Source organism: Delphinus delphis, chromosome 1 (assembly GCF_949987515.2).
Source record: "Delphinus delphis chromosome 1, mDelDel1.2, whole genome shotgun sequence".
In the NCBI taxonomy this organism is placed as follows: Eukaryota; Metazoa; Chordata; class Mammalia; order Artiodactyla; family Delphinidae; genus Delphinus; species Delphinus delphis.
Window position 1 is genome coordinate 14,187,118 of NC_082683.1, and position 27,557 is coordinate 14,214,674.

General features: G+C 50.1%; 1 protein-coding gene across 1 annotated transcript; it reads right to left on the bottom strand.

Annotated features, from left to right (window-relative positions):
* Positions 1 to 630: 630 nt before the first annotated feature.
* TAS1R2 (taste 1 receptor member 2) lies at positions 631 to 25,592 on the bottom strand. The gene is given in 8 exon segments (XM_060025479.1): positions 631 to 1,501; positions 1,504 to 1,893; positions 1,896 to 2,108; positions 2,574 to 2,749; positions 14,856 to 15,316; positions 15,319 to 15,822; positions 18,539 to 18,839; positions 20,424 to 25,592. Coding segments are annotated over 8 exon segments (2,541 nt in total). The 5' UTR covers positions 20,606 to 25,592; the 3' UTR covers positions 631 to 1,187.
* Positions 25,593 to 27,557: the final 1,965 nt, after the last annotated feature.

Here is a 27,557-nt window from a genome sequence, read left to right on the forward strand (position 1 = left end):
GAGCCGGTCACTCAACCTCTCTGGGCAGGCAGCAGTTTGGAGGCCTCAGTATGGAAGTTGTGGCTCCCTGGTGAGCTGTCAGAGGCCAGGTCTGACCCCTGAACAGGGAAGACAGGGCCCCTCCTGCAGCTGGAGCCCACCATCGGGGGTGGTTGACATGCACATGGCCACACCCAGCAGAGCAGCCTCTCCCGGGTTTGGCAGTGCCATGGTACACAGTGGCTCTGGAGCACGTGAGAGGCTCGAGCACCCCATAACAACACGCAGTATTTACTGGGTGGGGGCCAGTTTCCAACAGAGGCTAGTACCATGGGCTAGAAGATATACCATGGACATCAGGGTGTAAAAAGGAAACAGTCTTATTTTGCCCCTGATGGTTCCAGGGACATGTGGATTTGCAACGGTTGGCATTTACTGAGTACTTAATATACGCACTTTGCACCCCTTATCTCTGATCCTTCAATGTTCCCATTTTAGGGACGCGGAAGTGTAGGCTCAGGGGCAGTAAATAATTGGCCCAAGGTACACAGCTCAGAAGTGGCAATGCTGGGATTGAAACCGAGGTCTCCGATTCCACATCTTCTTAGGGGACCTCCGGAAAACAAGAAGGAAACTCATTCGTTTCACCCAAGCGAGGTTTATTCCCGAGCATTTATGGGCTCAGCCGTACTCAGAGACAACAGAGAAGCCGGGGATTCGTGCTCTGGGGGAATCTCGGGGATGAGACGCGGACACACGGGCAGCTAGTGAATGAGGCAGGGCAGCATTATTTGAGCTCACATCCTCTAACCCCAGCCCAGCCCTCCAGCAGGTGTCCCTTCACCGTGAACCTGCAGGTACCCACAGTGACCACCAGATGGCGGCTGTAGGCTGCCAAACTGGACTCCGTCCTTGGAGACCAATAGGTCAGCTTAGGTTGTTTTTCTAGAATGGGGTGGCATTGCCTGGCAAGCTAAACAGCTCGAGGGAAAGGAACGAAGGGCAAATGTTTCTAGGCATCCATCGCTAGGTGGGTAAAAATGGCCAGGATGCAGAGAACCTCGGAGGAACGCCAAATCAGATACCAGGGCATGGTGGTAATCGTTGGGGGTGGCTTCCTTGCAGACATCTGGAGTTGAACAAGCAAGCCCCCGGCCTCCATCTCCCAACGCTGAGGCCCTCATCCCAATGGGCAGATGATAGGAGTGTTATCCCCTCCCCACGGTGTAGCCCTGAATCATGCTGTTGACGTAGGCTGGCGTGTGGCGCTCCAGGTAGAAGAGGATCATGTAGCACTTGGGGCCGAAGTAGCCCAGGGTGATGCCCAGGAGGTAGAGCACAGTGACCAAGAGGCCCAGGATGGTGACCAGCACCCCCTCGTAGACAGACACGAAGATGCAGAGGAAGACGGAGGAGGTGAAGTAGAAGGTCATGCAGAAGGTGATGAACTTGGCCTCGTAGTAGTTGGTGGGCAGCTCCTTGCCTATGTGGGCGAAGCCAAAGCCCAGCACGGAGGCGAGCAGTCCAGGCTGGTGTTGATCAGCAGCCCCCGGTGGTAGCTGGGGTTGCAGGACAGGGTCGTGACCTTGGGGTCATCGGGGTCAGCGCGGGCAGTGGGGTTGGTGGTCACGACCAGTATACTGCTCCCCACGATGACTGTCTTGAGCACCGTGATGAATGCCACGAAGACGTAGGGCCCATGGTAGCAGACCCAGAAGCCGTAGGCCCGTGGGAGGCGTCTGGCCATCTTGAAGATGCAGATGATCTGGAAAGAGCGCACGGTGACGCAGGAGATGCAGACGGTGAAGCAGAGCGTGAGGAAGGCCTGGAGGCAGAGGCACGTGGAGACCATGGGCGGCCCTACATACACGGGGACCACCATGTATGCCATCAGCTGCAGTATCAGGAAGCACACGGGCCCCCAGCCGAGCGAACCATGGGCGTCTGAAACTGCCTCCAGAAGATTATCGAGATGGCCAGGGTGCCGAGGAAGCCCAGGGCAGCCAGCACGACCACAGTGATGGTGGGTGCCTCACGCCATTCAAGGAAGGCCAGCTGCCGCTTGAAGCAGGAGGTGTCCTTCCTGCGGGACCACTCGTAACTTGGGCAGGGCTGGCAGCCGAATTCACCTGCAAGAGCCCACAGCAACTCCCAACAGCCGAACCTGCCTTCTCAGCATCTACATCCACTGGGCCTGCATTGGGCCAGGCCACGGCAGGAGAGAGAGAGAGAGAGAGAGAGCTAAGGGCGACCAATGCTCACTGAGTCCCTTACACCCCCGACTCATCAACTCCTCACAGCAACCCCATTTCACAGATGAGGAAACTGAGGCTCAGCCAGGTAAAGTCACAAAGCCAGGAAGTTATAGAGGCAGGATTTGAACCGAGGACTCCTTGACTCAGAGTCTAATAACTATAATTCCTTCCTCCCAAGACCTCACCCTCTGGTGGGAAAGACATAATTCTTGGCCTTTGGACACTTACATACCATGGGGGAGACCCCAGAGACCCTGCCAAAGGTGAAGGGCCCTGGAGACCACCCCCCTCCCAGGGCAGGGCAGTGGCAAGGCAAGCATGTGGGCCCAGGAATCATACCTGCAGCTCGGTTGAGGAAGGTGCCAGAGAGGCAGTCAATATACTTGAAGCAGCCCGGGTCGATGCCAGCTGGCTTCTTCTTTTGCCCAGGATGGCAGTCCTTGGAACACATAGACACAGCGATCTGGAGGGAGGAGAGCAAAAGACCCTGAGTCCTCTTTCCCACTCTCTGGGGGCTCCCTTACCCTCTCTAACTCATCCCCAGCAGGATGCTCAGGGGAGGGGAACTGGCTTCTGTCTGGGAGGGGGAGGGGTGCTGGGATTGCCATTAGAACTGGACCTCTGTAGGCACCTTCTTAGTTTCACCCAGCAAAGACCTAATCCACCTTCTTCGGGTAACAGCACCCAGCTGTTGAGACGGAGACTTTCTGAGGCTGCTGAGTGAATAGGATATAACTCTGGAGCTGCTAGCAGCCCGCTGGTTTCCAGGGGGAGAACATGCCTGAGGAAGGATCTGGGAGATGGAGAGAGTGAGACCCTGGATCCAGCCTTGCCTGAAGCTTCCCCTTCAGGTCAACTCCTGGAATTTTCAATGATGTGAGGCAATAAACTAACTTTTTGGTTACATTGCTTTCTGTCGCTTACCACCAAGAGTCCTAATTAACACATCTTTTATGGAGGGGCAGGGGTTTTCAGGTGAGCAAGAGCAGGTAGGCAGTGGCCATGTCTACTGTTTTTACTGCTATATTTCTTTTTTAAAAAATAAATTTACTTATTTATTTTTGGCTGCGTTGAGCAGGGGCTACTCTTCATTGCGGTGCACAGGCTTCTCATTGCAGTGGCTGCTCTTGTTGCGGAGCATGGGCTCTAAGCGTGCGGGCTTCAGTAATTGCGGCACGCGGGCTTCAGTAGTTGTGGCACGTGGGCTCAGTAGTTGCGGCTCGCGGGCTCTAGAGTGCAGGCTCAGTAGTTGTGGCACATGTAGTAGTAGTAGTAGTTGCTCCACAGCATGTGGGATCTTCCCAGACCAGGGATCGAACCCATGCCCCTTGCATTGGCAGGCAGATTCTTAACTATTGTGTCACCAGGGAAGTCCCTGCTATATTTCTAGAAACTAGAAGCGTGCCCAGCAAAGAGGAGGCCTCCAATGATTGTTTATTAAATGAATGAATGAATTACAAGCAGAGGAAACTGTAAGAGCAATGAGGTGGAAGAGAGGATGGGGATGGCATTTTTGGGAAGAGGGTGTGTCCGAGCCTGGCTGAAGTCAGGCTGCATGGGGAGAGGGTGGGAGAGGGTGGAAGACTGAACTATGACACTAAAAATGTAGGGGTGGTGGGAAGCAGCCATGGCTCTTGAGTGGGGAGTGGCCTGATTAGATTCGGGTTGTATAGAAATCATTCTGACAACCAATGAGGAGGGTGTTGCAAGAGTACACAGATAAAGGACCAAGGGCCAGACAAGAGGAGCCATGGTAGGACCACTCGACCTCAGAGCCCTTCTCTTCTGGCCTCTCAGAGATCACCTGCTTTCCCGTTCCGCCCCTCTAGTCTCTCTTGCACATGCATCAGGTGATGTTTCTGGATGTCTTGTTCACTCCCTGAAACCTCATGGAAGAGGCTCTCCATCAGCCAAGTTAAGTCTGATCCCCTGCCAGCCTTCCCTCTGTGGTCTTTTCTGCCTCCTGTGGGACCACACACATGTGCAGGCCTATGCCCACCAACACACACACACACACACACACACACACACGCACACGCACACACCTTATCCAGACCTACACCCCACCACTCCCTTGCCATGTACTCCCCGCCTCCTCCAAATTCATCTCTACACTAACTCTGAGCCCCTAAGTAACCAAATTAATCCTACCTCTTACCCATGGAGTCTCAACCTGATATTCACACATTCATTCATTCAAAAAGGTATTGAGTACATACTGATGCCAGGCACTGGAAATATAGCTGTGAACCAAATGAGACAAAGTCTCTGTTCTTATGAAATGAATATTTTCATGGGGAAGAGAGAACACACATATAAATCTGTGATACAACAGATGGTGATAAATATTGTGAAGGAAAATAAAGCCATGCAAGGGATATGGAGAATGATGGAGGAGCTGATTTCACTTTCACATTGGGTGAGAGGGGAAGGAAGGCCTCATCCAGCAGGTGACATTGGAGTAAAGATGTAAAGGCTGGGAGGGAGCAGGTCATGAAGATATCTGTTTAGGCAGCAGGGACAGCATGTGCAAAGGTCCTGCGGTTGGGAGACTTGGCTTAGTCGAGGAGCAGCAAGGCCAGCGTGGCTCTAGCAGAATGAGCAAGAGGAAGAACAGTGGATCTGTTCAAAGAGTTGGAGTCGGGCTTCCCTGGTGGCGCAGTGGTTGAGAGTCCGCCTGCCGATGCAGGGGATGAGGGTTTGTGTCCTGGTCCGGGAAGATCCCACATGCCGCGGGGCGGCTGGGGCTGTGAGCCACGGCCGCTGAGCCTGCGCGTCCGGAGCCTGTGCTCCGCAACAGGAGAGGCCACAACAGTGAGAGGCCCGTGTACCGCAAAAAAAAAAAAGAGTTGGAGTCAAAATACTTTGGCTTTTACTCTGAATGAAATGAGAAGCTACTGGAGGATCCCAAGCAGAGGAGTGACAGGATCTGACCTTCATTTTAACAGGATTGCCCTGTCTGAATATAGATCATGAGGGGTAATGGCACAACAGGAGACCAGGTAGGGTGTTATTGTAATAGCCCAGCTGAGAAATGGTGGCGGCTCTGACTAAAGAGAGAGCCGTGGAAGAGGTGGGAAGTGGTCAGATTCTGGATGTGTTTTGAAAGTAGGCTGGACAAGATTTACTGCTGGGTTGGATGAGAAAGAAAGGAGTCAAGGATGACTCAATGCTTTTGGTCAAACAACAGAAAGATGGTGTTGCCTTTTACTGGAATGGGAAGACCGTGGGGGAGCAACTTTGCATAAGCAGGTGAATATTTGACTTAAAGTTGAGGGGAGAAGTCCAGTCTGAAGATATAAAATTGGAAGTTATAAACCTATGGATCATATTTCCAGCCCTGTAGACAGAGAAGAGAATAAGTCCATTGGCTGACCTCTTGTACCCTCCAGGGTTTAAAGGTCAAGGGGATAAGGAGGGACCAGGAAAGGAGACCTAGAAGGAGTAGTCATAGCTGTAGGGGAACCAAGAGAGAGACTGGCCCAGAATTCGAGTAAAGATATTGTTTCCAAAGAGAGGAAGTAATCAGCTGTGTCACATCTGTTCACAGGTTGACTACAATGATGATGGTTGGATTGGCAATATCTAGACATCAGTGACCTTCACAAAAGCAGTTTCAGAAGAGTGATGTGGTGGAAAGCCTTGCTGGTGTAGATTCAGGAGAGAATGGGGAACTTCTGGTTTCTGGTCTGGCATGTAAGGAGCTTGGAAGTCACCACCTCCATCCTCACAACGAGGAAAAGGCTGAACAAGCTAAAAATCAACAACCCTTCTTAGGTCCATCAGAGAATTGGGGTCATGGGGCAAACTACAGATCCCAAAACCGGGGAGACAGGTGCACACAAAGAGTCACAGCTTAGCAGGAGCAGGAAATGCTGCTGGAGGCAGCAACTGGTAGGAGCAGCTAGAGAGCAAATGACCAGTTGCTGGGACTGAGCTCAGACTAGCTTGAGAGAGGGCTCTAGGGGTGCATCCTCAACCTCAGGAGCCCCACCAGCTTCTCAGGGTAAAGACTGCTCTCCAGCAAGGGGAGAGGAAAAAGCAACCATTCTGAAATACACCCAGAGCATTCTGTTCTCCTTAACAAAGGCCTGCCCTCAAGGGAAACTATTTTACCACAGCTGAATTGACAGGGGAAAGGAAGTACCCAACTGCAGCCCCCCTCTGGCCTTCCTGTCTCACCGAAGGTGGGGAGAGCTGAGAGGCACTTGTGAAGGGCACAGCCCAGGGCACAGGCTTACCAAAAGAATAAAACCTGGTCACAGATGATTCCAGAATTCTTCCCCTCCTCCCACATCTTACCACCACATCATTCAGGCTCCTATATAATAACAGGGGATTACAACCAAAAGAACTGCAAGGCTCAAATTCTGTTTAAGAAGGAGTCTCTAGGAAAACCCAAAGCCAGCAGGGAAGACCAAAAGAGGGAGACATTAGAGGAAATTTTAGCCTCTGACACCACAGCTATGGCAAAGAGTAAACATAGCCTCATTCCTACCCAAATAAACATAAAACCTCATGCTAAAATTTTTTTACCTCAGTTCCTTTAACAAACACATCATGTCTGGCTTTCAACAAAAAATTACAAGGCATGTTAAAATACAAAAAAAAAAGTAAGAGACAAAACAAGCATCAGAATGAGACTCACATATGGTAGAGATTTTCCAATTATCAGACAGGAAGTTTAAAATAACTATGATTAATACGCTAAGAGCTGTAACTGAAAAAGTGAACAACATTCAAGAAAAGATGGGTAATGTAAGCAGAGAACTGGAAACTGAAAGAAAGAACCAAAAGGAAATGCAACACATTTTGAAAAAACCTATGGTAACAGAAATAAAGAATGTCTTTGATGGGCTCATCAGTAGACTGGACATAGCTGAGGAAAAAGTCAGTGAGCTTGAAGATATATCTATAGAAACATCCCAAAGTGAAAAGCAAAGCGAAAAAAAAAAGTGAAAAAAAGAGAACAGAATATCTAAGAGCTATAGAACAATTGCAAAATATGTAACATACATATAATGAGAATACTCAAAGGAGAAGAAAGAAAGGAACAGAGAAATATTTGAAGGAATATAGGCTGAGAATTTTATAATTATTAATGACAGATGCCAAATCACAGATCCAGAAAGTTCAGAGAACACCAAGTGGGATAAATACTTTTAAAAAACTACTCTTAGGTATACAATATTCAAAATGTAAAAAAAAAAAAAAAAAGATAAAGTCTCAAAGGAAGCCGGTGGGGCAGGCGGAATACCAACAAAAACGTTTACTAGGGAAAAAGAAGGACCTTTATGACAATAAAAGGGTCAAAAGATCAAGAAGAAGAGGGCTTCCCTGGTGGCGCAGTGGTTGAGAATCCGCCTGCCAATGCAGGAGACAGGAGTTCGAGACCTGGTCCGGGAAGATCCCACATGCTGCAGAGCAACTGAGTCCGTGAGCCACAACTACTGAGCTTGTGCTCTGGAGCCCGCGAGCCACAACTACTGAAGCCCGTGTGCCTGGAGCCCATTCTCCACGAGAGAAGCCACAGCAGTAAGCCCGTGCACCGCGGGGAAGAGTGGCCCCTCCTCGCTGCAACTAGAGAAAAGCCCGTGTGCAGCAACGAAGACCCAATGCAGCCAAAAATAAATAAATTAAAAAAAAAAAAGATCAAGAAGATATAATAATTATAAACAGATATGCACCTAACTAGAGAGCCACAAAATACATGGAGCAAAGACCATCAGAATTAAAGGGAGAAAAGACAATTCAACACATAATATTCCCCAGTAATAATTGAAGACTTCCATACCTCACTCTCAATAATGGATAGAACGACCAGACAGAAAATAAGTAAGGAAACAGAGGACTTGAACAACACAATAAACCAACTGGATTTAACAGATATACATAGGACATTCTACCCAACAAAAACAGAATATACATCTTCCCAAGTGCACCTGGGACATTTTCCGGACAAGGACAGACCTTATGTTAAACCATGAATTAAGTGTGAATAAATTTTAAAAAATAGATATCAGGCTTCCCTGGTGGCGCAGTGGTTGAGAGTTCAGCTGCCAATACAAGGGACGCGGGTTCATGCCCCGGTCCGGGGGGGGGTCCCGCATGCCGTGGAGCGGCTGGGCCATGGCCGCTGAGCCTGCGCGTCCGGAGCCTGTGCTCCGCAGCAGGGGGGGCCACAACAGTGAGAGGCCCGCATACCGCAAAAATAAATAAATAAATATAATAATAAATAAAAATAAATTTTAAAAAGATAGATATCACACAAAGTATCTTCTCTGACCACAATAGGATGAAGTTAAAAATCAATAACAGAATGAAAACTGGAAAATTTGTGAAAATTAAACAATGCTCTTACACAACCAACGAATCAAAGAACTCACAAATGGGATTAGAAAATACTTAAAGATGAATGAAAATGAAAACACAATGAACAAAACGGGATACAGCAAAGCAGTGCTAAGGGGGGAATTTAAAGCTATAAACACTTACATTGGAAAACAAGAAAGATCTCAAAACAACAACCTAACTTTACAGCTTAAGGAACTAGAAAAAGAAGATCAAACTAAACCTGAAACTAGCAGAAGGAAGGAAATAATAAAGATTAAAGCAGAGTGAAACAAATTAAAAAATAGAAAAATATTAGAGAAAATCGATTAAGCCAAAAGTTGGTTCTTTGAAAAGATCAGCAAAATTGACAAACCTCTAGCTAAAATGGCTAAGAAAAAAAGAGAGGATTCAAATTACTAAAATCAGAAATGAAAGTGAGGACATTCCCACTGATTCTACAGAAATAAAAACAACTATAAGAGAGTACTATAAGCAATTATACACCAACAAATTGGATAAACTAGATGAAACAAATTCCTAGAAACACAAAATCTACTAATACTAAATCATGAAGAAATAGAAAATCTGAATAGACCTATAACTAATGAGGAGATTGAATCAGTAATCAAAAAATCCCCCCACAAAGAAAAGTCCTGGATCTGATGGCTTCACTGGTGAATTCTACCAAAAACTAAAGAGGAAGGAACTCTCCTTAACTCATTCTATGAGGCCAGCATCAATCTGATAACAAAGCCAGTCAAAAAGACTTCAAGAAAAGAAAATTACAAACCAATATCCCTTATGAATATCGATGCAAAAATTCTCAACAAAATACTAGCAGACTGAATTCAGCAGCATACTAAAAGGATTATACACCATGATCACATGGGATTTATTCCTGTAATACAAAGATAGTTCAACATACGAAAATCAATCAATGTAATACACCACATTAACAAAATGAAGGGAGAAAAACACATGTTCCTCAGTCATAAGAAAGAATGAAATTTGCAACAACACTGATGGACTTGGATGATGTTATGCTAGTGAAATAAGTCAGACAAAGACAAATACTGTATAGTATCACTTATATGTGAAATCTAAAGAATACAACAAGCTAGTGAATATAACAAAAAAGAAACAGACTCACAGATATAGAGGACAGACTAGTGGTTACCAACGGGAAAAGGGGAAGAGAAGAGGGTCAATATAGGGGTAGGGGATTAAGAGGTACAAACTACTATGTATAAAATAAGCTACAAGGAAACATTGTACAACATAGGGAATATAGCCAATATTTTATAATAACTATAAATGGAGTATAATCTTTAAAAATTGTGAATCACTATATTGTGCCCCTGTAACTTATATAATATTGTACATCAAGTATACTTCAATCAAAAATAAATAAATTTAATAAAACACATGATCATCTCAATTGATGAAGGAAAAGTATTTGACTCTTTCATGGTAGAAAAACACTCAACAAACAAGAAGTAGAGGAAAACTACCTCAACATAATAAAAGCTCTATGTGAAAAGCCAACAGTGAATATCATATTCAATGGAGAAGGACTGAAAGCTCTTCCTCTAAAATCAGGAACAAGGCAAAGATGTGCAGTTTCACCCCTTCTATTAACACACTACTGGAGGTCCTAGCCAGAGCAATTAGGCAAGAAAAAAAAAGTCATCTAAATTGGAAAGTAATCAATAAAATTACCTGCTCACAGATGATATCTTATATGTAAAATATCCTAAAGATTCTGCAAAAAAATTGTTAGGACCAATAAGTGAACTCTGCAAAGTATCAAGACACAAAGTCAACACACAAAAATCAGTTGTTTTCTACACACTAACAATGAATAATTCAAAAAGGAAATTAAGAAAATAATTCTATTTACAATAGCATCACAAAGAATAAAATACTTAGGAATTAACCAAGGAGGGAAAGACTTGTACAATGAACACTACAAAACATTTCTAAAAGAAATTAAAGAAGACATAAATAAATGGAAAGACATCCCATGTTTACGGATTGGCAGACTTAATATTGTTTTGATGTCAATACTACCCAAAGCAATCTACAGATTTAATGTAGTTCTTATCAAAATTCCAATGAGGTTTTTTTGCAGAAATACAAAAACTGAAATTCATATGGAATCTCAAGGGACCCTGAATAGCCAAAACAATCTTGAAAAAGAGCAAAGCTGGAGAAATCACATTTCCTGATTTCAAAACTTTCTACAAAGTGACAGTAATCAAACAGTGTGGTACCAGACTAAAGAGACACACAGACAAATGGAATAAAATAAAGTCCAAAAATAAAACCTCACATATATGGTCAAATGATTTTTTTTTTTTTTTTTTTGCGCTACGCAGGCCTCTCACTGTTGTGGCCTCTCCCGTTGCGGAGCACAGGCTCCGGATGCACAGGCTCAGCGGCCATGGCTCACGGGCCCAGCCGCTCCGCGGCATGTGGGATCTTCCTGGACCGGGGCATGAACCCATGTCCCCTGCATCGGCAGGTGGACTCGCAACCACTGCACCACCAGGGAAGCCCTGGTCAAATGATTTTGACAAAGGTTTCTAGGCCATTCAATGGGGAAAAGATAGTGTTTTAAGCCAATGATTCTGGGAAAACTGGATACCCAGAGGCAAGAGAATGAAGTGGCCTGTACTTAACACCATATATAAAAATTAACTGAAAACAGATCCATGACCTAAATGGAAGATCTAAAACTATAAAAACTCTTAGAAGAAAACACAGGGCAAAAGTTTCACGACACTGACTTTGGCAATGGTTTCTTGGAGATGACACCAAAGGCACAGGCAACAAAAGAAAAAAAGTGATCAAATTGGACTTAATGAAAAATTTTAAATTTACGCATCAAAAGATACTATCAACCAAGTAAAAAGACAACCTATAGAGTGGGATAAAATATTTGCAAATAAGGTATACAAGGTATTAATACGCAGAATACAGAGAACTCCTAAAACTCAACAACAACCAAAAAACCAACCTGATTAAAAAATGAAAAAAATAGGGTCTTCCCTGGTGGCGCAGTGGTTGAAGTCCACCTGCCAATGCAGGGGACACGGGTTCGTGCCCCAGTCCGGGAGGATCCCACATGCCACGGAGCGGCTGGGCCCGTGGGCCATGGCCGCTGAGCCTGCACGTCCAGAGCCTGTGCTCCACAACGGGAGAGGCCGCAACAGTGAGAGGCCCGCGTACCGCCAAAAAAGAAAAAGAAAAAAATAGACTTGAACAAACATTTCTTCAAAGAAGATATACAAATGGATAATAAGCACATGAGAAGATACCCAATATCAGTAATTATTAGGAAAGTAAGAATCTAAACCACGATGAGAGACCACTTCACACCCATTAAGATGGCTGCTATCAAAAAGACAGAAAATAACAAGTGTTGGTGAGTATGTAGAGGAATTGGAACAGTGAGCTTTTGTTCACTGCTGGAAATGTAAAATGGTACAGCCACTGTGGAGAACATGGTAGTCCCTCAAAAAATTAACAATAGAATTAACCTATGATCCAGCAATTACGTTTCTGGGTATATACTCAAAAGAAATGAAAGCAGTCTTGAAGAGATATTTCTATACTCCTATTCATAACAGTATTAATTTCACAATAGCTAAAATATGGAAGCAACCCAAGTGTCCATTTATGAATGAGCAAAATATTATATATCCATAAAATGGAATATTATTCAGTCTTAAAAAGGAAGGAAATTATGATGCATGTTACAACTTTGGATGAACTTTGAACTTTGGATGAATGTTGAGGACCTTATGCTAAGTGAAATAAACCAGTAATAAAAAAGACAAATACTGTATGATTCCACTTATATGAGGTATCTATTGTGGTCAAATTCAGAGATAGAAAGTAGAATGGTGCTTTCTAGGGGCTGGAGGAGAGGAATGAAGGAGGAGTTACTGTTTAATGGGCATAGAGTTTCAATGTTGCCAGATGAAAGTATTCTAGAGATGAATGGCCTTGATGGTTGTACAACAGTATAAATGTACTTAATGTTACTCAACGGTCAACTTAAAAATGGTTAAGACGGTAAAGTTTATGTTATGTGTATTTTACCACAATTAAAACATTGGGAAAAATCTTTTAAGATGGTAACATTTATGGGTTTTTTTTACCATAGTTAAAGATAATTTTTTCAAGTAACAAAACTTATGAAATACAATGAAAGCAGTACTTAGAGGGAAGTGTCTAGCTGTCAATGCCCACATTTAAAAAGAAAGACCTCAAATCACATTCACTACCTTGTTGCAGAGTTGTGTACTCTGCTACTGTCTGTCATGACAGACTCCACAAGGAACTTGATCACTCTAGAAGACGTGGGTCCAGCAACCACAGGGTGGAAAAAGGATTGGCCACACTCACCATTCTTTGCAGAGGTCCATTGTAGAATCAGGGCTTCTCATCTCCAGAACCTTAGATTCTGCTAGAATAAAGCATGGTCTCCAAAGGGGGAATACTCCCACCAGCAGACACAATAGGGCTCTATGGTTACCACCTGGTCATTTAGGGGGTCTCATGCCAGCAAACGAGAAAGCCAAGAAAGGAGAGGTAAATGACCTGGATTAGCAGGAGGGGCTAGGAGTGCCGCTAGGGGTAGGAAGGCGTAGGACTGGGATCCAGGCGATTCCCCAAGGTGGCACTTGGTGTTTCTAGCCCAGTGATGACTGCTACTAGACAGCCACCAGACCACGAGCCAGCCCGGACAAGGTGACACAGCCTCTGACACCTTGGGGATGAATGTCTGGATCACCCCACATGCCAATGACCTAGAGCAGCCCATGGCTGAGGGTGAAGGAATCCAGAATGGACGGTGGCAGAAAGAGAGGTTGAATCAGGTCCACCCGGGGCCCAGGGCAGCAGCAGGGCCCGTGGCTGGGTTCACTCGACTCCCCTCGTGCAGAGACCAACCTGGCCGCTCTCTGCCCAGGGGCTGCAGGGTGAGACGCCCGCAGGGAGCTGCTGGGTATCACACGAGCGCAACCTGGAAACGCCAGGGAATTCATACCCCCGGGCACAACCCTTGACCACTGGGAGATACGGAGCCAATGGATCAGTGCCATCTTCTTCCCACCCTCGCGGACTGCTCTAAAGTGACTTCTGAGAAGGTCCAGGTAAGACTGAGATCCCGTGGCTCCCAGCAGCACCCAGCTTGAGAACATCCCCTTATACTGACTCTTTCCCTGTTAAATACTCCCCAGCCTCCTGTTCCCCCAGATCATATCCTGGGATAAACCATCTGCTGGCCAAGCTGGGCTGAGGAACCTGGATTCCAGGGGTCCAATACGTGGGGCCAGAAAGCATTTCCCTGTAATTCTCCTGAGTAGGCAGGGCAGGGCCTATTACTGGCAGGGGCCTGGGTCTCTCCGGGCTCCCCTTCTGGGTCTGAGCCTTGCTTCCCCTTCCTCACCTAGCCCCACCTCCAACCCCAGCAGTGGCTCTACCCCCAAGCCCAGCCTCTCTCCTAAGGCCAGACACTGGTGTCAGAAACAGAGGAGGAGACACTCGGCTTCTACTCTGCACCAGGTAATGTACATACATTATTATTAATCCTCATAATAACTCAGCAGCATACACATTACTCCTTCTGTTTAATACATGAGAAAGCCGAGGCTCAGAGATGTTAAATAACTTGCCCAAAGTGGCACAGCTAGTGGTGGCAGAACTGGGACTTGAACCCAGGCTGCCTGATTCCAAAGCTCTGCTCAGATCATCACCACCTGCCTCCTAACAGATGGGCTGTATCAGAGATGCCTGACGGGTATCAGGGGAGGATAAAGATGGGGATGCGGGGTGGCTGAGCGATAGAGTAGGCAGCTGGTTCCAAACTATGGGAAAGTCAGTGAACTGTTTAAGCAGAGATGTCTAATGCTGAGTAGAAAGCGTATATCTCTGGTGTGTATCTCCTCTTCTCCTCTGGATCCTCAGTAAAACCTTCTACACCTTCCACAGGCCCGAGGTAGGGTGTGTGTGTGCCTGTGCCTAAAACCAGGAAAACACAGCTTTAAGTTCCAGGCCTGAATCTAGGTGATGCCGAACTGGGACCGTGAACCTGAGAGCTGACGGGAGTACACGAGCTCATCCCCAGGGCCTCCACCCTGGAGAGGCTGCGGGGAGAACTGGGGCTCCAGCCTGCGGGGCTTCATTCTAGGGAATTTCACCCAAATCTCCAAGGACAGACTATCATGGGTGGTGATGATTAAGTTAATTTGTTTTTTTAAAGGAATTTTGTTTTGTCACCACGAAGGACTCCTGTGTGTCTGGAGGCAGGGCGTGGTCCATGGCCTCTCCCACCCGTTTGCCCAGAACCCACCAAGGGAAGGGGAAGATAGAGCAGAGCAGTGGGCAGCTCTGCGGTCTCCATGGCAACCACGGACTCTGCACCTGCTCCGTGGGGCCCTGGCTTTCCACAGGCCAGACCTCACCTGCCAAGGGTAGACCACCTCCGTGTGGCAGCCGGTCTGGTTGCAGCCCAGGAGGCTCTGCAGCGCGTGAGCCACGGCGTAGACGGCAGAGTACACACTGTAGACCACGCGTTCACCAGAGAGCGTGAGGATGGTGTTGAAGGACTCAGAGGTGTCCATACAGGTGTCACACTCCTGGTTGCAGGTGGCCCCCGGGCTGCTCCTGTTGAGCGCGGGCCGGCTCACCTGGGAGCGGTGCACGCGGAACTCGCTGAAGCCCGGGATGGGCACGCTCTGCTCTGGGTGGTGATGCCCAGGGTGGTGAAGCCCAGGAAGGTGCCTGTGCGCTGCAGCTGGGTGAGGTGGTGCAGGACCGGCTCGATGGCCCAGGGTTCGGAGGCGACCCACACTGCGCCCGTGGAGTTCTGGCGCAGAACCTCGCGGAAGAAGTTGAACAGGGCCAGGTCTGGCGAGGACACGGCCACAACACGCGCCATGCTCTGCTGCAGCTTGCTCATGATGGCCTCCAGGCGCTCACGCTCCTGCTGCGTCATTGTCCGGTTGGGCTGCGGCCTCGGCAGCGTCTCCCGGAAGGCGATGCAGATGTCACGGTGGGCCAGGCACTCGCTGAGCAGCTGGCTGCTGCCGCGGCCATAGTCATCGCTGCTTGTCAACACAAGGATCCAATTCCAGCGGAAGTGCCGCATGAGCGGCACCATGGCCTCCATTTGGTGATGCACACCTGGCGCCGTGCGCAGCACCGCTGGGAAATGCAGCTGGTCATTGATGGTACCGTAGGTGATCTGCCGGAGGGGAGGGTCCAGCAGGTATTAGCGAGGGCCTCACAGGGTCCCCCCCCCAGGGGGGTTCCACCCACCGCCGTCATCCTTATGGCATTTGAGGAGGACATAGCGCCAGCCACGCCCAGGGCTAAGTGGTTTACTCCACCGTCATCATGGACATCACAGTAATGACAATGAACGAGGACCTACTATGTGTTGGACCCTGAACTAGGTGGTTTACTCCATCGTCACCATGGTCATCACTGAAATAACATTTCACAAGAATCTATCCTGTGCCTGGCCCTAGGCTAGGTGCTTTACGTTAACATCATCATGATTACCCTTGTAGTAACACTTACCAAGCACCTACTGTGTGCCATGCCCTGGGCTAAGTGATGTACACCATCTCACGATGGTCATCAGCCTGGTAGCCTTTAGTGGGCACCCACCACATGCCAGGCCCTGGGCAAGATGCTTCTCATCGACGTCAGCCCCACCTCAGCCTTTAGCAACGCTGTTGACCACCTACTGTGTGCCAGGCCCTAGGCTAGGTGATTTCCGTCATTATCATTCTCATGATCTAGTAACATTTATTGAGTGCCTACTGTGTGCCCCTGAGCATAAAGCTTTCCTCCTCACCATCCTCCTCCTCAGATTAGTCACATTTCCTTCCGCAGCCTCTGGGATGGCACAGTCTCGGTTTTCTTCCCCTTTCACTGGCTGCTTCTTCTCCTCTTCTCTATGACCTCTTGACCCTGGAGGACCCCAGGGCTCAGTCTTTAGTCCTTGTGTCTTCTCCATCTGCTCCCCTTCCCTTGGTGATCTCATCCAGGCTCCTGGCTTTAAATACCATATCCATGCTGACAACTCCCAACAGCCCTGCCCCGGACCTGTCTACTAAATTTCAGACTCATACCTGCAACTGCCTCCTTGACATTTCAAACTTAACGTAGCCAGAACTGAACTGCTGTCTCCCCTGAACCTGCTTCACCTACAATCTCCCCATCTCCCCAGATGGTGAATCCATCCTTCCAGTTACTCAGGCCAAAACCGTAGAGTCCTCACTGGCTTGTCTCTCTCAAACATGCCACCTTCAAGCCATCCGCACATCCCATCGGATCTGCCTTCAAAGTGTGTCCATTCAGTGCCTACACCTCCCCACACCATCCTAGTCCAGCCACCATCATTCCTGCTATGAGTTACCCCGATATCCTCTCCCCTCTCCCCTCTACAATCTACACTGAGCGTGGCTCCAGGGTGACCCTCCTCACACACACATCAGTCACATATTCAAGACCCTCCAACAGTTCCTAATGCCACTCAGGAAAAGCCAGAGTCCGTCAGTGGTCCCCAAGGGGCTCCATCATTGACCCCAGCGCTCACCGCTCTGATTTCATCTCCTTCTCTCCTGCTCGTCCCAGCTCTGCTCACCCAGTTCCATGGACACACCAGGCACCTCCCAGCCTCTGCATCTGCTGACCCCTTGTCGTGGAGGCTGTTCTTCCTCCTTCACCCCCTTCAAGCCTCCATCCAATCTCCCTGTACCCCTCCGCCTGCCCGCCGACGTGCCCCACCTCCCTTAACCTTGACTTTTCCTTTTATCCATTTCACTTCTCACTTCCTATCATCCTATATCACATACTTATTTACATCGATCGTCTGTCTCTCCCCACTGGAAGATAAACTCTATGAGGGCAAATTTCTGTGCATTTCCCCAGCTGCATCCCCAACACCTACAGCAAGACCTGGCACAGTCGGTGCTCCATAAATATTTGTTAAATGAATGAAACAATGACTTCAGTCCCGGACTAGATTCTTCACGTAAGAATATTAACACTGATTGAGCACCTACTCTGAGTCAGATCCTTGGTGCTTGATATAATAAAAACAACAGCAAAAATTACAGTATTTGGGGCTTCCCTGGTGGCGCAGTGGTTGAGAGTCCGCCTGCCGATGCGGGGGATGCGGGTTCGTGCCCCGGTCCGGGAAGATCCCACATGCCGCGGAGCGGCTGGGCCCGTGAGCCATGGCCGCTGAGCCTGCGCGTCCGGAGCCTGTGCTCCGCAACGGGAGAGGCCACAACAGTGAGAGGCCCGTGTACCGCAAAAAAAAAAAAAAAAAAATCACAGTATTTGTAACTACCCACTGCGGGCCAAGTCTTGTGCTAGCTGCTCTTATGCCAGTTCTGGACCACGCCTTTTTGTTCATGATGGTGAAAATAGTTCGAATAGCAGTAGTAATTCTATAGCACTTTTTTGAGGACCTGCTGTGACGCAGATTCTGTGCTAGGCAATTATATAGGATAATATTGAGCGCTTTCTGAGTTTTTATCCTCGCGCAAGATGCTTCACGTAACAACAGTAACATTATTGACTACCTATTGTGCACTAGAAATTCTAAATTGAACGCTTTAATCTTCAGACAGTCCAAGGATAGGACTCTTATCATCCCACTTTAGAGATGGGGAAACTGAGGCTTGGGAAAGTTAAGAGGTTGGCTCAAGGCCTCACACTGGCCAAGACTCAGAGGCAAGATGCACACCGAGGTCTCTCTGCCTCCAAAGCCTGAGCTCTTAACCACTAGGCTGGCTACCTTGCCAGGGCTGGGGTGGATGTCCTGACCTTGCTTCTGCTTCCCGATCCCACACCCCCGGGATGGGTGGGGGTGGTGAGCCCTCAGGAAAAGCGCTCGGCTACCCTCCTTCCCAGCCCCTTCTCCCAGGGCCCAGGGGCCTCACCTGTGGAAGGAGAAAGAGGGAGAGGAAGTGGGCCACGGTCACAGGGCACTCGGAGGTGTCAGGGCCGGTGATGGCCACCACGCGGGGTATGTAGTGGCTGTAGTCTTCCTAGATGGGCAGGAAATAGTCATCCTGTGACAGGAAGTAGAGCACAGGATGGATGTTGTTGGACATGTAGCAGGTGTCCACCATCTCGTAGCCCAGCAGCACACTGGGCAGCAGGCTGCTGTCGTTGTTGATTTCCTCTGCCGCAAAGCACATGGCCTGCATGAGGTTGTAGCCCAGCACCTTCATCTCGTACCTGGAGAGGCCGCAGTAGGGTGGAGTGGGCAACGGGTCCACAGTGAGGAGGTGAGGGGAGGGGAGTGGAGGGGAGAGCCAGCCTGTCCCTCCTGCCTGCAGTAGGAAAGCCAAGGCATTGCCCAAGAAGGAACCACTCCAGAGGGTTCTGGCATTACATCATTTTCACCATCCCACAGCTCTGAGATCACCAACGTTCCTATGACCACCTCTGACGCTATGATCTCTGTGGCCACCATCAGTCACTACCACTGCCACCAGTACTACCGTCCCTATGACCTCCGTCATCACTCTATCAATGTCCACCAATGTGACCACCATTACCCACCATAGCCTCCATCATCACTATCGTCACTGTGACCATCAACACCTACTATTCCTATTATGGGTATCATCACCACTGCCATCACAGTCACCCCATGTCTGTGACCATCGTTATCAATACCACTACCATTATCACCACCACCACTACCGTCATCATCACCATCACCTCCATCACTATCACTGTCACCATCACCATCACCACCATCACTCTCACCATCACCACCACCACCATCACTATCACAATCACCACCATCACCACTATCACTATCACAATCACCACCATCACTCTCACCATCACCACCACCATCACTGTCACCATCACCACCACCACCTTCACTATCACCACCACCACCACAATCACCATCACCATTGCCGCCACCATCATTACTGTACTCCATTTTCCTTATCACCAGTATTACTACTACCAACATTATCAACATCACCATCACTTCTATCACCACCATCATTTCACTAGACTCTCCACCATCATCAGAAGCATCAAAATATACAACATCATGCTTAGTACCATCACCCTCACCATTCTCAAGCCAGCATATAATCTTCCCCAACGTCTTATAAATGGTTCATTTCTTATAGTCAGTCTTTAATCATCTTTGCACTCTCCTTCCTTCCCTTCTCTCTTTCTCAGAATGCCTCGCCCTCTCTGCACAAGATCACTATTTTATAATCCCAGGCTGGCTCCAGTATCCCAGCCTTCATGCCTGCCTGAAGGTGGCCCGCTCAATCTCTGAATGACGCTGCCACCCCAGTGGGTTCACAGGGGATGGAGTGCAGAGGAAAGCCCCCCCAGTCCTGGAAGCACCCCTGCCCACCCAACCACAGCCCTGGGGAAATACAAACCTTCCTTCCAGTCCGAGAACCTGCCTCCCAAAGGTATGACAGCCGGGCCTTGGCACGGACTCATTGGGAGTCCCGCTGCTGCCAGAGGGAAGGGGGTTGGTTTTGATGGTCTCTAAGACCCCTCTAGGCTCAAACATCCCATAACTCTTTAGTAAGAGACGTGACATTGAGACACCAGGTTTCAAAATTTCAGGATATAGTCGCCATAGATTTTAATAACGCGGACTGTGCCGGGCCTCCCTGAGAGCCAGTGGGGTGCATCCAGGATGGGGGTTTGGCAATGAATGAGGAGACGCATTCTGACCCGTTGGTCTTGGCTTGGCCTCCCCAGGGCCACAGGACCAGCCTCGGCTCCCACCCCGCCCCCACCATCACTTCCAGCCTCACACTGGAGACTCACTCATTGCACTTGGGCACCTGCAGGTAGTTGAGGTGGACAGTGCCCTTCACGTTGGCATGGAGGGTGAAGAGGCCACCCAGGAGGTAATCCTCAAACAAGTAGAACTCCGAGTTTTCAGTCAGCTCAGCCAGGGCCCGCAGCAGGAAGATCAGGGAGCAGACCACCCTGCCCTGGGTTCCCATGGCTGGGAAGTGGAGGTCCCAGAGGTGGCTTTGCCTCCCTGGAGAGCTGGCAACCTAACCCCAGGGGATTTGCGCAGACATTTACATATGGGTCCTGTCACTGTCCAAGGAGCAGGAAAGCACCTGGGACAGGTAGAGAGGTTTGAGGGCTCTGAAGGAAGGGGAGGAGGCTGGAATGAGGATGATCCCTTCTTAGGGCACAGCAGAGCCTGGGTGGTCCAATAGAACCCCATCTGGCGGTAGACAGAGCATGTCCTGCTAACCTGGCCACACCTACACCTTCTGCCATTTAGATGAGGTCAGGTCACATCTCCCTGATGTTTCAAGCATTTGGCAGTAAAGGACATAGATGCTCCCATCAGGAGACAGAGTAGGGGGGCAAAAGGAGCCCACACTCCAGAGCCTGACCAAGTTGGGGCTGGCACGTGGTCATGTGTCCCGCCCCTGACCCATAGTAGTTGTCCCACAACAGCAGCCACTGATTCTAAGAACCAGGCATCACGCTGAGTGCTTGTCACTCACCATCTCATTTAACACTCACAGTAACTAGGACTATTACTAACCCCATTTCACAGGTGAGGAAACTGAGGCACAGAGAAGTTAAGAAACTCAGTGTCGGTTGCACAACCAGCAGAGCTGCGATTCAAATCACACAGCCAGACCTCAGGGCCTGGCTCTTAACCTCCACGCCATATTATGTCGCGAGCACCTTGCTTTTGGTAAAAGTAGCGGAACAGCGGCAAAGAGATTGGGAAGTGGGAGTGGGGGAGGCGGGCCATCTGTCAGCCCAATAATCCACCATCACCTCTGCAGAGGGAGCCCCCTCTAGGTGTCCCCCCTTGGATGCAGGACCCAGGGGCAGGGGTGTTGGCAGAAAGGAAAGTTGAAAAATCCTAGCGTTGAAGGTGACTGCCCCCAAGGAGTGCAATGGAGGGAGACGGCTCCAGCAAATCAGGGACCTGTTTTAAGCAAAGACCCTTGTCCACAGAACGCTGTTTTGGTCCTTTCCTGCCCCAACAATATGGCCTAGCAGGAGCCTTGGGGGCCTGCTATAAAACGCCCAGCCCAGGTGGATATGTCACAGGCTTGAATGCTGCTCCTGGGGCCCAGGCTCATGGTGGGAGGAGGCTCCAAGGGACAATAAGGGGATTGGAAACTCAGTACTGTCCCCCTGCCCACCCCTGCCAAACCCTGATCCTCCTCCAAGGGCCAGTTGGAGCCTCACCTCCTCCTAGAACCCTTTCCTGGTGCCAGTTCACGGGAACACTTCTGCTCTGCGCTGCAGTGACTCTTCCATCTGTATCAGCACTGCGCCCCTGGTAACAGACCTACATCATTGACCAGCTCCTGCTGACGTGTGTGTCTACACTCGAGGAACATTGAGGCAGCATGACTCCAGCCGGCCTGGACTGGACATCAGCTCTGTGTGCTGTGTGAGAATGGGCAGGTTACTTAACCTCTCTGAGCCTCTGTTTGCTACTGAAATAGGAATAATAATTCTAGCCTCATGAGATCGGTGTGGGGATTAAATAAAAAGGCATGTGCGAACGGTGGGGTGCAGGGCAGACCCTGGAGAAAGGTGAATTTGCCAGAGTGCGAGATTGTCCTTTCTTATAATGAAATGAAGCACCCCGGGGGGCACCCCGGGCTCTGAGCCCAGCTGAAAGAGCCCAAATCTTCTCGAAGTTACCCTGAAAGATACTGGCTGTGTCTTTAGCAACTCCAGAGGGAGCACCCCCTCCCTCGCCCCTGACCTCCCCTGGGGTGGAGTCAACCCACAGACATTGAAAACAACAGAGAGAGGCCTCTGGGTGCTGTGGAAAGATGCAGGATTTGGGGCCTGGCCCTGGCCCTCTCTGGGTGTATGTAAACCAGTGTGGGGTGGGGAGATCCAATCCATAGAATGAAAGGAAGAGCCCTGCATGGGGTGTCTGGAGGTGTGGGTTCTGGTCCTAGCTATCCCCTCTCCTGACCTCAGTTTCCTCATCTGTACAATGGGGAGGTCCTCTCTGGACCTTATTCACTCTCCGTGTCAGCAGGTCAAAAGCCCCAGCACTAATTCACAGTGTCTACCGGTCCTCTCCAGACTCCTCCCCCTTCTGCCACACCCCAAGCTCAGGCCCTTATAACTTCCTGTCTGGACCTCCCCGTCTGCCTCAGGTTGACAGTTTAAATCCCTGAAGGACAGCTCTGAGTCTATCACACCTCGGCTCTAACACCCCCTGGGACTCCACATTGCTGCAGGATCACAGCCGAGCTCCCGGCCTTGGCTTTCAAGGCCTCCCCAGCTTGGCCCCAGCTCACCCATCCTTCCCCGCCTGCTCTCTCCTGCGCTGTGTGCCCCGAACTACAGCCACATTGGCCTCCTTGGAACGTGGTCCCTGGTGGCGTTCTAGGAGCCCCCGAGACCACTGTCCTCTGCCCTGCCAGATACTTAGGGAGTCGTGAAGGCAATAACTAAATGGCACTTTTCTGGGATGTATTATATGCCAGGCACAGTGCCAAGCACTTTTTATGCATCATATCGTTTAGCTACCCTGCAAAGCAGCCATTATTACTCCTTTTTTTTTTTTTTTTTTTTTTTTTTTTGCAGTACGCGGGCCTCTCACTGTTGTGGCCTCTCCCGTTGCAGAGCACAGGCTCCGGACCCACAGGCTCAGCAGCCATGGCTCACGGGCCTAGCTGCTCCGCGGCATGTGGGATCTTCCCGGACCGGGGCACAAACCCGTGTCCCCTGCATCGGTAGGCGGACTCCCAACCACTGCGCCACCAGGGAAGCCCTATTACTCTCATTTTTAAAGTGAAGAAACTGAAGCTGAACAGTTAAGCAACTTGCCGAAAAGCACACATTTGATAGGGAGTGACGCTAGAATTTATTTATTTATTTATTTTAATTTTTTTGGCCGCACCACACAGCTTGCGGCATCTTACTTCCCGGTCGAGGGACTGAACCCGGGCCCACAGCAGTGAAAGCACCGGGTCCTAACCGCTGGACCGCCAGGGAATTCCCAATGACACTAGAATTTAGACCCAGGCTGCCAAGCTCTCAACCCTGTACTGTGTGATTTGGGTGTGTTCTGCCCTCAGGAGCTGTCACCGCTACACCCACCACGGGGGTGGGGACTGGTGCTGCCCTCTCCCAGTGCAGGTCCCACCTCAAGGCCAAGGTGTTGGTGAAGGACCAGTTCCAGGCACGATGAGTGTGTGCGTCAGTTTGAAGACGGAGAATAAAGATGCCAGTTGCTGGGTGGTCCTGGAATGTTCTGGAGACTCCCAGTCAAGTCAGATTATTTAGCAAAGCTTGGGGGTAAGGGGTTGGTAGAGAAAAAGAGCATCTAAGTTAACTGGAGCCCCCTGGGTGTGGCGTTGTGGAGGACAAGAGTGGCTGAGAAAGCCATGCATCCAGAGGGCACTAGCAGAGCCCACTATGTGCCAGGGCTGGGTGGGGCACAAGGGACACAGCCAGGACACACAAGGGATACGGCTTGCGGTCTGGAGACAGAAATCAGGGCCATGTGCTCGTGAAGGCAGCACATGCTGGAAGATGCCAGGGGCACCAGGGCCATCCATAGTGTGGCATATTGTATCAGAGCTGAGAGGGTCTGCAGAGCTCCACAAACCTACTGATTATACAGATGGGGAAACTGAGGCCCAGAGAGGGCCAGTCGCCAAAGGGCCGGAAAAGCAGGTGGATTTCCCCTGGACTCCAATCAAGTCAAAAGTATGTCAGGACAGCTCTATGATGACCCACGCTGTGCTGGCTGCCAAGAAGGGGTAAGGAGGAGGGAAGGCGTGGGCCAGCCAAGAGCTCCATGGGGGAGGCAGCGTCTGTGCCACGAAGAATGGGAGGAGGATGGAGATAATGAGCACAAGTTATTTCTATCATTAACACGTTTGCAGGGCTCATTCTACGCCAGGCTGCCGTCCCATTTTATTCTCACTACCTTTTGAGGTGCTGTTATCATCTCTCCATTTTTCAGATGAGGAGACTGAGGTTCAGAGAGGGACAGTAACTTATTCAAAGCCACATGGCAAGTATGTGGATTGGAGGAATCCAAGACCCTAATGGGGGCTCATGGGAATGGTGTTGACCAAGGCGCTCCAGTGAGGAAGGAATGATGGGGTCCCCCTGCTTAGGGGGGCTATTAGTCCAGATGGATGATCTTCTCTGAAGACTAAAATCTGAAGAAGGAGCTCTGGATAGAAAGTCAGAAGGCTTGGCTTCTGGTTCAGCTCTGCCCCAACCTGAAGGCTGCCCTCACACAAGTGGCTTCCATTCTCTGGGCCTCAGTCTCCCCACCTGTAAAATGGACTCGGTGCTTCTTAACATTTCAGGGGCAAGGATCCTTTCGAGATTCTGATGAAAACCCTGGACACTAATACACACACCGACAAATGCAGCCGTGCGCCCAGATCCAGGATGACACAAGGCTCAGTCTGTGACCCTTGAGGTGCCCTGGGCTGGATGATCTCCGCGGTCCCCTCTAGCCTTGACATCACCTAAGAAGGGCAAGTGGGTGAGGCTAGGGCACTGGCTGCCCTGAGAACAAATGTCCAGGAACACCAAGGCCCTGCAGTTCTCCTTCAGGGCTGCACCCAGAGCACATGCCCCACGGTGGCCCAGGCTGAACACACTGCCATCCTCAAGGCCCAGTCCAGCGCCCGAGGTCCCCATGATCACCCCTGTGGGGCTACTGGTTGCCAAGGTGATGGAGAACCATGACAGACTTATGCAAAGTTTATGGGGCAGGGGCGAGCCATGGAAATAGGGGCCCGGGAGATGCTGCCCATTTGCCTTACATCTGCTTCCCTGGGTGCTTACAGAAAGGAACTGGCCATGTTTGCTTTGGGCTGGAGGGGGCCGCCCTGAACTTCCTTCCTCCCCCTGCCATGGTAGTTGGAAGGGCCTAGAGCGCAGGGGGGAGCCCCCAAAAGTGGCATGACCCCAGGGACTGGGGGCTGCATCGGCTCCTCTCCCCTACCCCACCTTTGTACATCCTGTTTGCTTCTGTGTCCCACCCCCCACCCCCCACCCACCATTTCCCCTGTCTCTTTCCTACCAGTACTGCCTCCTCCAGGACAAAATTGGGCAGCTGGAAACCTAGCTCCAATCCAGCTGAGGGTAGAGCAGGGGTAGGCAGGCAGGGCTTCCCCAAGGAGGGTCTGGGAGCTGCACAGCCCCTGAGCCGGTTGGCTTGGTTCAGAGACACCTTGGAAGAGGGCACAGGATAGGCCTCAGAGCTGGTTACCAGAGGACCCAGCCTCATTGGTCACCCCTCTGAGATGTCAAAAGTGTAATGGGTAGGGTGACCCCTAGAAGCTGGGGACCTGGGGGTCAGCTAAGGCCTGAAGGAGGGACTCTGCTGTGGTTGGGACACCTTCTCGAGTCCAGAGATCCACGCAAGCCAGCTTTGTCTCATTCAGAAAAAGATCTGAAGATTCCAAACGACCACAAGCCCAATAAGAGCCCAAAAGGTGATAGTCGCTAAAGGGAGCGTAAAGGGCTGGGATGGGGAAGGGGGCTGGTCCTGTTCTGTGGGGCTCTGGACAGGGGCCGACCAGCAGGCCCTGACTCCGCTCAGCTTCCTCGCCTGTGAAATGCGCACCTCAAACAAGGGTGATTAAGTGGGATGAATACATCAAGCACCTGCCTCATACGTGATAGTGAATATGACGTCACAGCGTTGATGGCTTTTGTCCTAGTACGGAACTGGCATGGCACCCTCGGTTCTGGGCCCAGTAAAGGGCTAGGGTCTGTGATTCTGTATGACTCTCCTTCCTACGACTCAGATCTCTCCACAAGCCTCACTCTCCTTCCGACAACACCTGCCCGGACGCACCTCACCAAGCAGGTGCCCGGTAGAACATCAGCTCCCTCGTTTCGCCCCGGCCTCTGTGCGCCACATGCTCACGAGGCTGAGGGGTACCTGCCAGGCACCTGGGGCCTGGAGGGAGGGCATGGCAGAGCCCCAGAACAGAATGCTCATGTACCCCGGCACCTAGGGTCATAGGGTACCTGCTCCACCATCCAGGGTGGCTGTCAACAACCCGGGGGAGGGGGACAAGGCTGGCTATGTCTGGAGCCAGTGTCAGCCACACCGACCCCCATCCACCTGCTGGATGGCTCCCTCCCAGAAGCTGCTGCATTCCTTCGAGGGACCAGGACAAGGGGGTGCTTGTAGAGCCAGCTCTTGCCCCTGTACCTGCCCCTTACTGAACAAGTCTCCCTGAGGCTCCCTAAGCCTCAGTTTCCTCATCTGTGAAATGGGGCCAAACTACTACTCCCTCCCTCCCAGGCTGGTGTGGTCCAAGCTAATTAGCAGGAGCACGTACCCATGGACAGGTGCTCAGGGAAGCCCAGCTTCATCTCCTTCCTGGGCACAGACATCCAGGATGAGGGTATTGAGAGGGTGGGTGAAGGTTAAGTTCTCATTCACTGAGCATCTCACTCTGTGCGGGGCACGGGACCTGGCATTTTGTTCTAAAACATGTCATTCGATCCTCAGCTCCCACAGAAACGTCAACTCTGAGATTGGGGAGGCCAAGGCACAGGTAAGAGGGGTTAAGGCAGGACATCAGGGCTGTGCTCAGTGCCCAGGCAGGCAGACACGAGGAACAGAAACCCAGGCAGTCATCTCCTACTGGTGCACTGGTTACTTCACCCATGCGTGCCTCAGTCTCCTCATCTGTAAAATGGGACTAACGGAATGTACCTCCAGGGGTTGCGATGACGATCCAGGCTGTGGTGTCTAACGCATTTAGCGCGACGCCCGGCACACAGCCTGCGTTCAAGCAATGGCGACTCTTCCTATTTCCTACGCCGCCTCTAGACAGAGGACCTACAGGAACCGTGATAACGAATGTGTCGGTAGGGGAATTAATGAAAATGAAGGCGTGACTCTGTGAAGAGTGTGGGTCTGCACCCTGCTGCTTCCTCTTGCCCCCCAGGAGC